At 44.0% G+C, this 12,877-nt stretch overlaps 1 protein-coding gene across 1 annotated transcript in view; it reads right to left on the reverse strand.

Annotated features, from left to right (window-relative positions):
- LOC147447945 (cell division cycle protein 48 homolog) overlaps window positions 1–12,418 on the reverse strand; it is a 37,594-nt gene extending 25,176 nt beyond the window's left edge. Inside the window, exons 1-7 of the mRNA XM_086523845.1 lie at window positions 12,261–12,418; window positions 11,298–11,463; window positions 10,979–11,207; window positions 10,126–10,892; window positions 9,809–10,030; window positions 9,608–9,679; window positions 9,226–9,507 (exon numbers count right to left, since the gene is read on the reverse strand). Coding sequence (XP_086379971.1) covers window positions 9,226–9,507; window positions 9,608–9,679; window positions 9,809–10,030; window positions 10,126–10,892; window positions 10,979–11,207; window positions 11,298–11,463; window positions 12,261–12,301 — 1,779 coding nt within the window. The 5' untranslated portion in view covers window positions 12,302–12,418. The remainder of the gene's footprint in view (window positions 1–9,225; window positions 9,508–9,607; window positions 9,680–9,808; window positions 10,031–10,125; window positions 10,893–10,978; window positions 11,208–11,297; window positions 11,464–12,260) is intronic.
- Window positions 12,419–12,877: the final 459 nt, after the last annotated feature.

The following is a 12,877-nucleotide window of genomic DNA, read 5'->3' on the forward strand; positions in this document are numbered from 1 at the left end:
GAAGCGCGTTCCCTTTCAAGATAGTGGCAGCCTTGCGTATCTTTGAAGATTCCGTGAAGTTTCCTCCAGCATAAGCTGCGTCGAACTGTTGTATGAAGGTCAAAGCCTTCAATTGATCCTCAGTTCCTCTGAAAGTTTCAAACTTCACTCCTTGCCCACCTTCCTTGTAATCCTTAAGCTGACTCAAAGGAGCCACATTATCATAAGCAAGTGTCTGTAACAGTGGTGCTCCATGAGTGTTCATTCCAGCACTCGCATCAACTGTTTTACCTGTCATATCTGCATTTGGTACGTATGGCTGCGAAAAACCAGCCATACCAAATTGTGTTCCAGGCACTCGAAACTGGTCGTAGGCACCCTGGAAACCTGGTTGGACACCCATGTTCGCGTACATAGGGTTACCCATGCCTGTTTGCATTGTCTCGAACACATTCCTTGGCATATAACCTGTGGAAGGTCCAGCCATAGCTTGAAACACTGAACCACCTCCAAAATATCTAGGATAAGTATTAGGTAATGGAAGGGTCTAACGCATAGCGTGTTCATTACTCCCTTGACCATTCACAAACGGTTCCTGTCCAGCTAAAGCAAGCTGCTTTGGATCATTGGACACCGCTAGTTGCTCAACCACATGGGCTTTCCCTCGAGCATCATGAGTCCTCTGCACATTGGAAATCTCCTTTTCCTGCAACGGCTCAGTCATGCCCTGTGTAGGAGGCTGAAAACCCTGTGTCGGAGCCTGTAAGAACTCCTGCATCCTTAGGTTGTTAGCCAACTGCTGAAACATGTCCATGCAACAACGCAGTTGAGTTCTAAACAACCTGTCCTCTTCTTGAAGAGTTGAAGGAACTTTCTCCGTGCCATGTGAGGAAGATCCCTCTTCAGGTACTTGGTCTCTCTTCTCTGCCATAACGACAAGCTCTGTGTTGCTTTCACCCACAACAATCCACGCTGCACTTTTTGAAGAAAAAGTGACTATCCCGTCGATGGAACCATATAACCGGCTTGTACAACGTAGAGAGCGGTACTATTTCAATTACCTGTTAACTTTACACAGCACTAAGAAGGGAAGAGAACACAGTTGCGTCCAGCGACTAGAATGTCACTGCGCACACGAGACCGACACCCTATAGGCCCCAAAGATTGTGGCGCCCCTTTCGGTATTTCTTTATTCAAATTAAGGTAGACGATCTGACCACTTCGTACAAGTTTTCACAAAGCTGTCCAAACCTGGCGAGGGCTGAAAACGCAGGTTTTCGACCTGATTTTGGCAACATAACGCCATAAAAACCCCTGTAGGTCAAAAACACCTGTCTAGGACGGATTCCCTCGCTATCTGGAAGCTTTCTGGTGAGCTGTCACAGAATTTCAGCGGGCTGTAATTCCCTGTTTTTCACTGCCGGGTGCCCAAAAGCATGTACACGCATCCCAAGGCTCACACGAGGCTCCCCCGGTGTTCCCTTGCAGTTTAGGTGCGAAACCCTAAACCTGCAGAAAAACACAGCAGGCTGTCATTCGCTGTTTCGGATCGTTTTTAGCGGAGCGAACACGCCTACGTGTGTCCCAAGGGCTCCCGCACACAATGGGACAGTTCCCCAGTGAATTGGACGAGTTTTCACGCAAGAAAACTCTCCAAACTCGCAATCTTTCACGATGGAACTGTGCGTACCTGTGGGGGATTAGCTAATCCAATTCCTGTTCAGAAGGCTCTTGCCTTGGCAAACGCGCATAAACCCCCAGAACTGTACATGTTCAACTGAGTAGCCCAACTAGTGGGGCATTACCATATGTGCCAAAGGGGAGAGAGAGATGCACGAGAACAAATCATCGCGCTACACGAGACAGAGGAGAAGGCAAGCTTTCCATTAAAGTTGTAGACCTGCAACCACTACTCACACACACACACTGTAGGTCACTTATGAGTCAAATCAGCCTCCTCTCTCAAATTGGGCGCCCCCTCTCGCTGATGGAAGTGGAAAACTTCACCAAGAGCCGCCATGTGTCCAGTTTGCCCCTTTTGAGTTAATTCTCTAGTTCCCACTGACTTATAAAGTTATTATGAGTGACTTTCCGAGTGGCCCAGACTTCATTTGGCGCGCACAGGCTTCCATACTCATCAGAATTCAATGCTAACTGGCCCGACCAGTCCCAGACTGATCGACCCAGACTCCCCCTGTGAGAAACCTATTCGGCCGGAGCCGTTTTACATTGGCCATGCAATGTCCACTTGCACCTTTTCAAGGGTTCCAGGGAAAACAAGTAAAAATAAAATAAATAAAAATATCTAGTACTTATTTACGAAAGGCAACAGGAAAAATACACCTCCTGGTGACAGTCTACACATTGTATAGCTCAGTTCACACATCTCACGCCTTTCGCCTTTCACACCTATCCGCTTAGTTTAGGATTCCACAGTATTTATATCTTGTTATCCCTAGTTTAATTTATAATTTAAATTATGTTAATCTGACCTGGTATCAAATACACCGCATTGTAACTTCCTGGTCTCATTGGTCACTTTGGCCTTTTAAAGACGTTAATATAACATCTCTCTCTCTCTCTCTCTCTCTCTCTCTCTCTCTCTCTCTCTCTCTCTCTCTCTCTATATATATATATATATATATATATATATATATATATATATATATATATATATAGATAGATAGATAGATAGATAGATAGATAGATAGATTAGTTATCCCAATAACCTCTGGATTATCAAGTCTTAAGTTCAACACTCGTCGGATAGATCTCTGCGGTCTCTTGGGATTGTTCCTACAACGCAAAAATCTCGAGGACAGGGTTTTTCTCAGCCAGGATCAGAGACTCAGACTCCCCTTCCCTTTAATCTTCTTAAGCCTCGCAAAGGTAAAGGGGGCCTAGCACTGTTGCTAATTGGACTATTTTCTTATTTTTTATGATTAATCTCTTTTTTAGGATATTTTATTGTGTGCACTAAGAACTTTTAAAAGATTGTAGCTACAAGAGCTGCCATCAAGAACGCACAACTCTGATGTGTCATTTGATGGGTGACGGTAAACATCGCGAAGGAGTTTCCGTAAGTTCGGTGGAAAGGGCCGGGTTACGAGTGCCCCTGATGCGTCACATGATGGGTGACGGGTGCATCAGTAAGTACGGAAGGAATGGGACTGGCTTGCCCAGAAGGAACATGAAAGAGTAACGACTTATGTGGACAAGTATTGGTCGGTTCTTCTGAAGGTCACTCCCTTCATGAAGATTGCCGACGAGGAAAAGAAACGAAAGTTCGAAGCGGGTCTCCAACCGCAGCTTCGAAAGAGTATGAAGGTGTATCCGCATGATACTCTTCAGAGGATGATGGAGTCAGCAAACATTGCTGAGGATTTGCACTCAACTGGGACGCCCAAAAAGATGGAGCATAGCACTTACCGTGCAAGACAAAGAGGGGTCTACAATGACCAAGGGGGCCAAGGAAGAAAACGTCCTCCAACTAGAGACGATGATCATTCTAAGAAGCCAGAGGGCACTGGCAAGCGAACTAAGTACCTTCCTCCTACTCAACTTCAAACTTTCAGAGAGGAAGGAAGATGCTACTACTGTGGCGAGAAAGGACATATGAAACCGGACTGCCCGCTAAAGCAGCAACGGCAAGAGCAAGCCTCTACGAGGCAAGAGAAAGCAAGGAAGGAACCCGCACCACCAAGCTCGAACTCCATTCCAGATGTTCAAGGAAACACAGAAATGGAGAAAGGGAAGCGTCAACTTCTGAAGGGCTGGGGATCTTTGAACAACCAGCGAGTACTGATTCTTTATGATCCAGGATCCACGGATAACTTCATCTCCCTGGATACTGCGGAACGTTTGTGCCTCACACCAGCTCAGCTTGGCACACCGGTTACATCCGGATCGGCATTCGAGGGGTTGACAACCAATGCAACTCCCGTGCAAGGACAGCTCAATCTTCGGATTGGCGAGTACAAGGACCGCGAATCATTTTTGATGGCACCCATCGAGGGATGTGATATCATCTTGGGTATGCCATGGCACTTTCACATGACACCTATTCCCGATTAGGTGGAAAAGACCCTCACTTTTGATCATGGGGGCAAGAAAATAAAGATTCAAGCTGATGCAGGAGATTGGCAGTTCCCAATTGTAAGCCATATCTCCATTAAGAAAGAAATGAAGAAGTGTGTTTCTGCTTACTTGATTTTTGCAAAGGATAAAACTAGTAGGGACTCTCTCTCTAGTTTGGAAATTAAGCGTCTTCAATTTATTGAAAAGTACAAGGTTTGTTTCACGGAAACACTTCTTGATGAACTCCCTCCGGTACGCCCGGAAGATCACCGCATAGATCTCATACCGGGTAGCTCGCCTCCCAATCAACCCCCTTATCGGGTGAGTCTTGCTCAGCAAGAGGAAATTTTGAAGCAAGTCAACGAGCTTCTAGAGAAAGGGTTAGTACGACCAAGTGCTTCACCCTACTGCTCTCTAGTTCTACTGGTGCAGAAGAAAGATGACACGTTTCGAATGTGCATAGACTATCGGTCTTTAAACAAGATCACAATCAAGAATCGCTTTCCGATCCCTCGGATTGATGATATACTTGATAAGTTGCAAGGTGCAAGTGTCTTTAGTCGCATAGACTTAAAGAGTGGGTATCACCAGATACGGATCGCCCCTGAGGATGTCCCCAAGACTGCTTTCCGCACAACCTTTGGACTATATGAATTTTTGGTAATGTCTTTCGGCTTGACAAATGCTCCTACGACGTTCAATCGCATGATGGACCGCATTTTCAGCCCGTATCGAGCTTTTACGGGAGTATTCTTTGACGACATACTCATCTTCTCTAAGTCAGAAGAGGAACATCAGAAGCACTTGGACTTAGTGTTTCAAGAATTGCGAAAGCATGAGTTGCATGTGAATACAAAGAAGAGCGAGTTCTTTCTCTCAAAGATACACTATCTCGGCCATATAGTCTCTCACAATCAAGTGAGTATGGATCCTGCCAAGATCCGAGTGGTAGAAGATTGGCCTATTTCCACTACGGTACATGATGTACGTAGTTTCCTAGGATTATGTTCGTATTATCGAAGGTTTGTTCGAGGATTTGCTCATGTAGCAGGACCACTTTATGACTTGACAAAGAAGAAGATTCCTTTCAGATGGGGATCGAGACAACAAGGAGCTTTTGATCGGCTCAAGTACTTGCTAAGCCATGGACCTATTTTGATAGTGCTTGACTTAAGAAAACCATTTGAGGTTCACTGCGATGCTTCAGGCAATTGCATCGGAGCAGTGTTAAACCAAGAAGGCCATGCAGTGGCCTACGAAAGCAGACGGCTTAAGGATGCAGAGTTGCATGCATCAATCTACGAAAAGGAACTCACGGCTGTGATTCACGCCTTATCCAACTGGAAGCACTATCTTCTAGGAGCGGATTTTGTGATCAAGATTGATCACCAGAGTTTGCAGTATTTTCTTACGCAAAGGAAACTATCTGAGAAGCAGATGAGATGGGCAAACTTTTTGTCTATGTTTCACTTCCAGATCCTTCACACGGCTGGGAGTAAGAATGTGGTCGCGGACGCATTGTCTAGGCGGCCAAGGGTGAACACTATCACTTCGGTGTATCATCAAGAATTAGAAGCACTACCGGATTTGTATCCGAATGATCCAGACTTCTCCACCGTTTGGGGAAAGCTACATCGTGGAGAGAATTGAGTTTCCCTATTCCATTCGGGACGGTTATCTCTACCGCCATCAGGCCATATGTGTGGTGGAACCATTAAGAAAGAAGATCATGGATGAAGCACACGCTTCGCCTTATGCGGGTCATCGGGGTATTCTCCCTACGACCTTAGCAATGGAAAGATATTTCTTTTGGCCTAGCCTTAAAGCAAACATTGATAAGTATGTCAGGGAATGTTTGGTTTGCCAAAAAGTGAAGTATGATCGGCATAAGACGCCTGGGTTGCTACAACCTTTGCCTGTGCCTAATGAACCTTGGGAAAGTATTGCCATGGACTTCATCATGGACCTCCCTAGAACTCAGACTGGAAATGACGCGATCTGGACCATTGTGGACACGTTTAGCAAGCAAGCACACTTTATACCAGTCAAGAAAACGATAAAAGTAGATCATACGGCTAGGGTCTTTCTGGCACAGATCTTTAAGCATCATGGAATGCCTAAGTCTATTGTGAGTGATCGAGATCCTCGCATGACAGGAAATTTTTGGCGTGCCTTGATAGATAATCTTGGTACGAAGCTGAATTTTTCATCTGCCTACCATCCTCAAACGGACGGGCAAAGTGAGAGAGCCAATTCCACAGTATTGGATATGTTAAAAGCTTATGTGTCAGACCGGCAATCTGACTGGGAGAAATATTTGCCTCTTGTCGAGTATGCGTATAACAATACCATACACTCATCGACAGGGAAAGCACCTTTTGAGATTCTATATGGTAAGCCTTTGCTTCCACCCATCCTTTTAACTAAGGATAAGATCTTTGCAGCAGATGAATTTGTCTGGGACTTGGACACAGCCTACGGGCAAGTTAGGAGAGCTATTCTACGCTCTCAGGAAAAGCATAAGAAAGTTGCAGACAAGCACAGAAGGAATCTAGACTTAACAGTCGAACAGTTAGTCTTACTCAAGTTTGAGAAGGCAAGACTCAAGAAACAAGCGTCTCATAAGGGGAAGGTGGTAAAACTTTCTACCCGTTATTATGGGCCGTTTAAGATCACTGAGCGAGTAAATGATGTCACGTTCCAATTAGCGCTACCGCCTAATTGGAAGATCCATAATGCTTTCCATGTCAGTTTACTCCGGCCGTATGTGGGACCGCCTCCAAGCCAGCCTAGTGCTGAGGAATCTCTTGTGGTTGAGGAAACGGAAGAAATACTCCAACCGGAGCAGATAGTAAGTCATGAGGAGCAGTCTCTCAAATCCGGAAAGATAACACAGAAGTATTTGGTTAAGTTTAAGAACTATTCGAATCTAGATGCTCAGTGGATGACGCAAGAGGAATTAGCAGCTTACCCCGAGATACTAGAGGTATATGTCCAAGCACTACAGTTGAGGTCAACTGTTTAGAAGCCAGAGGGATGTTGCTAATTGGACTATTTTCTTATTTTTAATGATTAATCTCTTTTTTAGGATATTTTATTGTGTGCACTAAGAACTGTTAAAAGATTGTAGCTACAGGAACTGCCATCAAGAACGGACAACTCTAATGTGTCATTTGATGGGTGACGGTAAACATCGCGAAGGAGTTTCCGTAAGTTCGATGGAAAGGGCCGGGTTACGAGTGCCCCTGATGCGTCACATGATGGGTAACGGGTGCATCAATAAGGGGGCATCCCGTAGGCTAAGGAGGAAATCCGAACTGAGTAAGAAAATACGCGTAAGAACGCAAGCACAAGAATAAAGATGGGATCAATGAAGCTTTTTACGAAAAGCAGGAACAATCGCCGGAAAGCAAACGCTTTCCCGCGAGGAATCTATGTTTGCATTGCATTCGTGCATGTGGTTGCATTTAGGGACGCCTGGGAAGTGTTGTTAAATGCATTGGTTTTAACTTATAAGGTTTTTATTGAGTTTTTGGGCAAGTTCAGACCAATTTTAAAATATGCCGGCCGCCCACTTAATAAGTGGGCAGCCACTTAGAAGATAAAGCAACAAAACCAGCCTGCGAATTCTCTCTCCCTATTTCGGGTAGAATAGCGCCATAAAAAATTTTAAAAAAAATAAAAAATAAAAAAAACCCCGGCCGCGAACTCTATGTGAGCAGTTATTCGTGCCATGGCCAGGGAGCTATAAAAGCACCACATGCCCTCACTCACGGGAGGTACCAACATCAGCAAGAGAAGACTCTGCCGCAAGAGATCGCGAGACTACGAAGCACGGAAGTCGCTTTTCCCGCGCAAGAGCCACAGATATCTATTGTGGATTCGCCATACGAATTGTTGTCGCGTGTTTGTGTGGTTTGTTTTGCAGAAATCTCCCGTCTTACGAGAAGGCCCTTCACGAGAAGTACGGCTTCACGCCTAAGTCCCTTACGGGAAAGTACGGCTTCGCGCCTAAGTCCCTTACGAGAAGGAACGGCCTTGTGCCCAAGCCCTTTACGGGAAAGCACGACCTTCAGGTCTAAGATTACAGAACGGAGGGGTTTCCTCGCGTTCTCGTGCTTGTATACGAATTCTCCCTGAATAAAAGAATACTCTTAACGGGGGGGGGGGACCAGCCCATCTTCTGGTCCCCAATACTGTGTCGATCTTCTCCCTTCTCTCACATTTGTTAAGTATTTTAATTTTCAGATTTTCAAGTGCTCGTGTACGCTCCCGTTTTGTGACAAGCACACTGAGGAGGATGATTTTCTCCTCTTCCCCAATCCAGCATTCCTATCGATCTAGCGTTACATGTCAATGGCAAGCTTAGCGACTCCTGTTACAAGGCTTACTCACTGAATAAAGAAGGGCTTGGTGATCCATAAAAATAAAATCAGCCAATGTAGTTAAACAAGTTTTGTCAACACTCATGAAAAAGAACAAAGCCAGGTCGTAGCCAGAATTTTCCTACATAAAAGCAATATACATACCTAGATGAATCCAGGAAGAGCCCAAATTCACCAATAAAGTAAAGTGCAGATATAGGCTCTTGGTAGTCATCCATAAGACAGTGTAACCATCAACTTCATTCATGCATAATAGTATTGACTAAATAATACAACATCCCCACTAACATCATCAGTGCCCAATAGTGGGTGTAGAACTAGGTACTAACGAGTGCTCCTGAGTCCCAACAAAACACACACCACACACACACACACGAGCATACATTGACACCAAGTTCAGCATACTGAGTTTCTCTCAAGACTCCGGAGATCAAGGACTTTATGACTCCATTGACAGCTCAGTGTTACTGCCTATCTTTTCATTGCCCCTGAAGCGGATTGTACAAGAAACGACGTATCTGATTTGTCCTATAGGTCAGCTTCACCCTCTAAAGAGGCATTAACACAATTTTCTCTCTCTCTCTCTCTCTCTCTCTCTCTCTCTCTCTCTCTCTCTCTCTCTCTCTCTCAATCCGGCTTTGTTTGATTGGCTGGTGCCTGGCCTGCAAAAGAAATCCCCACCATCTTCACCCTTGATAACTCATCCTAGACATTTATTGCAAGGTCTTAAAAGTAAAGGATTAAGCGATCCTGCTATGAATAAAAAGTGACAAGGAGTGCTTGCCTGGGTTGCAATGGAATCTAGCTCATCAAAGAAGAGGACACAAGGAGCCGACTGTCTGGCCTTGTCAAAAATTTCTCGCACATTTGCTTCACTCTCTCCAAACCACATAGTTAACAACTCTGGCCCTTTAACACTGATAAAATTGGCTTGGCACTCATTAGCAATGGCCTTTGCAAGCAAGGTCTTTCCACAACCAGGAGGCCCATAAAATAGTACACCCTTGGAAGGGGACATCCCAAACTTCTCAAACTTCTCCGGATGCTCCACTGGATATTGCACCGTCTGAATTACGAAAGAATTGTTAAGCAAGATGTTAGTGAACCCATACAGAATTAAAGGGCATCCTAAGACAGCATCATTCAAAAGACATTATTGAGTGTACCTCTTGAAGCTCCCTCTTAACATTGTCAAGACCACCAATGTCCTCCCATGAAACATTGGGTACCTCCACAACCTGGTAGACGTACAAGGACAAAGTCAAAAAAGTAAGTGTGTGAAAGGCAGATCACTGGAAAGTCCAAAACATGACTTGTAGATTGATTTGTACAGTTGAAAAAAGTTCAAAAGAGCAGTTGTTGGATACCGTTTCTCGCAATGCGGATGGATTGCTAGTGCCAAGGGCTGTCTGGAAATGTTCGTTGGTGACTGCCATGGAGTTCAGAACTTCTGCATCAATCGTCTCATCTTCAAGGTCAATAACATCCATCTTTTCACGAATGCACTGTAATGCAGCTTCAGTGCATAGAGCTGCTAAATCAGCTCCAACAAAACCATGTGTGTCCTTGGCAATCCTTTCTAAATCAACCTGGAAACACAAACAAAACGCACAAAAGTATTACCATGAGATCATGTTATCGTGATTATAAGCTTCAACTGAAGGCTCACAACTGAATATCTTACATCCTCGGACAACTTCATGTTCTTTGTGTGGATTCGAAGAACTTCTAGCCGACCAACTTCATCAGGAACCCCAATGTCTATCTCTCTGTCAAACCTTCCAAAACGCCTTAATGCAGGGTCAATGCTATTCGGCCTGTTAGTGGCCCCCATCACAATTACATGTGCCCGTGATTTCAAACCATCCATAAGTGTAAGAAGCTGTGAGACAATCCGTCGTTCAACTTCTCCATTTGTTTTCTCCCTTTTTGGAGCAATAGAATCTATCTCATCAATAAAAATAATTGAAGGAGCGTTCTTTTCAGCCTCTTCAAAAGCTTTCCGCAAATTACTTTCACTTTCACCTGCAAGCTTCGACATGATCTCAGGGCCATTGATTAAAAAGAAGAATGCCCCAGTTTCGTTTGCTACAGCTCTTGCAATGAGAGTCTTGCCAGAACCAGGAGGACCATACAACAGTATGCCCTTTGGGGGCTTTACGCCAATTGATTTAAACAATTGAGGATGCCTTAAGGGAAGCTCAACCAATTCTCTAATTTGAGCCATTTGCTTGCGAACTCCACCAACATCATCATAACCTACTTCGTCAAGTCTTTCCTCATCCTCTCGTCTAATAGGTTCACCTTCACAAAAAATCTCCGTGTCGGGGGCAACAATGCAATACTCAGCTGGATCTGTCTCAATCACTTTAAATTCCACACTCCTCATACCACCTCGAACCAAAAACAGGTCCCCTTTTCGGACAGGGCGATAAGCCTCCAAGAAATATGCTGTAGGACAAATGCACCACAACACACTATCAGACCAATCATGGCATGATCAATGTGAAAAGATTGGTCATACACAGGCAACTTACGTTTTAAGTAAGCATCAAAAAGATTCCCAGTCACTCCTTCGATACTATCATCAATGGGTAGAATATGCACACGCTTTCCATACTTCACATCAGGACATTGGTGCACTGACACGACATCCCCTAAGCGAACACGCAGGTTAGCCCTGACTACTTTGTTCATTCTGATCTTGTGTGGCTCACATGTGTCATCTGCAAGCACAATGCAAACAGTATCCTTCCGCTTCTTCCCCTGAAATCATAACGCCAAATGCAAATATTAAATTTCGAAATTTAAGAGACTACAGTGGATAGCATAGTCGAGCATTGGCTTGTTTATAACCTTTAAAAGGATAGTGTCCCCTCTAAACAGCTGCAGCTTCTCCATAGTCTCCATATTCAGTGACACAACAGAATTATCATCATTAACAGCCTCATCAACAATCAAACGATTTGCAGCCTTCTTCCGATCCAAGATAGCAGTGCTAAAGTCCTTCTTATTTCCCTTTCTGTAGAAATCCCAACAATGGTAAGTTGTGATGCTCTGACCAGGAAAACACTGGGAAATTTTGCATATAGAGAAGCAGTTTAAGTACTTCTGCATAATTAATAGAATGAGATCAAGCGCTAACAAGTAAAATATCTGTAGTTTCTGATAGACTAGGCAACACAATACTTCTTTGACAAAAAGGGCACTGCTTTATATACCAAGATTTTCTTAGTAAAAGGCCACAACCATTGCCATTGCTCTGATAAATCCCTATCTTTCAGGACTAACGACATTCTACAGGCCTCGAGCAGTGGAATCTCCCACCCTCTGCAATATCCATACCCCAAGGAACAAGCATCAAAGTGGGGGCTTTACCACAAAGTAGTTACTGCATCTCAGAAAGACCATTGTGATCTAGATCAATGAGGTGTCTTAAAAGCGTGGTAGTAAGCAAGTGCTAAAAAATGTCAAATAGGTAAAATCGTGCTCCAGTATAATCTAAAACAATGGGTCATCTTCATCGAGCAGGAGTATAATTACTTGAAGACGTCCACTCATACATGGGCACAATTAGCTTCTGTATGTCATGATGGAATGAGATGATTCTACACGCCCCATACACATTCTGGCCATCATGAGGATCACACACTCTGTACGTCTCTGCCTACACCCTACGTTGAATCGGTGGTGCATACCACCAGTCTGGTGGCATACATTATACAGGAGGGTATAACGATCAATAACACCACCCTCAAATCTCTCCACGATTTAGCACATAGTTCCTTACATAAACGCACAATACTACGATACACTTACGCATCTGAAGACTCGGGCTGCTGCGATCCTGAGGAAGCCATTGTCTTTGAATGTCCTGGCTCTTCTGCTAGGCTACCCACGTAACAAGCGCGTCTGTGCTTTTCTTCGCCTCCAAGTTGCTCCTAACAAGCACGCTACGTTTGGAACTCTACTGAATTTACGTTAGCGGTACGTGCAAATATTTAAAAGCGAACCTTTTCATGTTCTGGAGTGTTCCATTCCTCTATGTTGTCTTTGGCCTTATTAGTATTTGGTTTCACATGGTTATGTGACTCTTCTTCTCTATGGCCGTTTGTCCTACGTCATCACTGTCTCTCTATGTAGCGCCCATTGCTCCATATATACCCATCGTTATTTTAAAATATCGTTAAATTTTACAAAGAACATTGCCGAGGAGCCATATCACTCTTATAAATACAATGATGGCCTTAAAAGGTTCAAGAGAAATAGATATCAAAAAGATTTCATAGAATAATCTCCATTGACTTTATCTTCAGAATTGTCTGCCAACTTTTGTTTGTCCTATTTAAGATTTGTTTAATATGTCAATATCTCAAAACCATACGGCACAATAAAGAAATCATTATAATGCCAGAGAAATACACGAGCACAATGTC

Source organism: Adiantum capillus-veneris, chromosome 11 (assembly GCF_014529385.1).
Source record: "Adiantum capillus-veneris isolate H3 chromosome 11, ASM1452938v2, whole genome shotgun sequence".
NCBI classification, from domain to species: Eukaryota; Viridiplantae; Streptophyta; class Polypodiopsida; order Polypodiales; family Pteridaceae; genus Adiantum; species Adiantum capillus-veneris.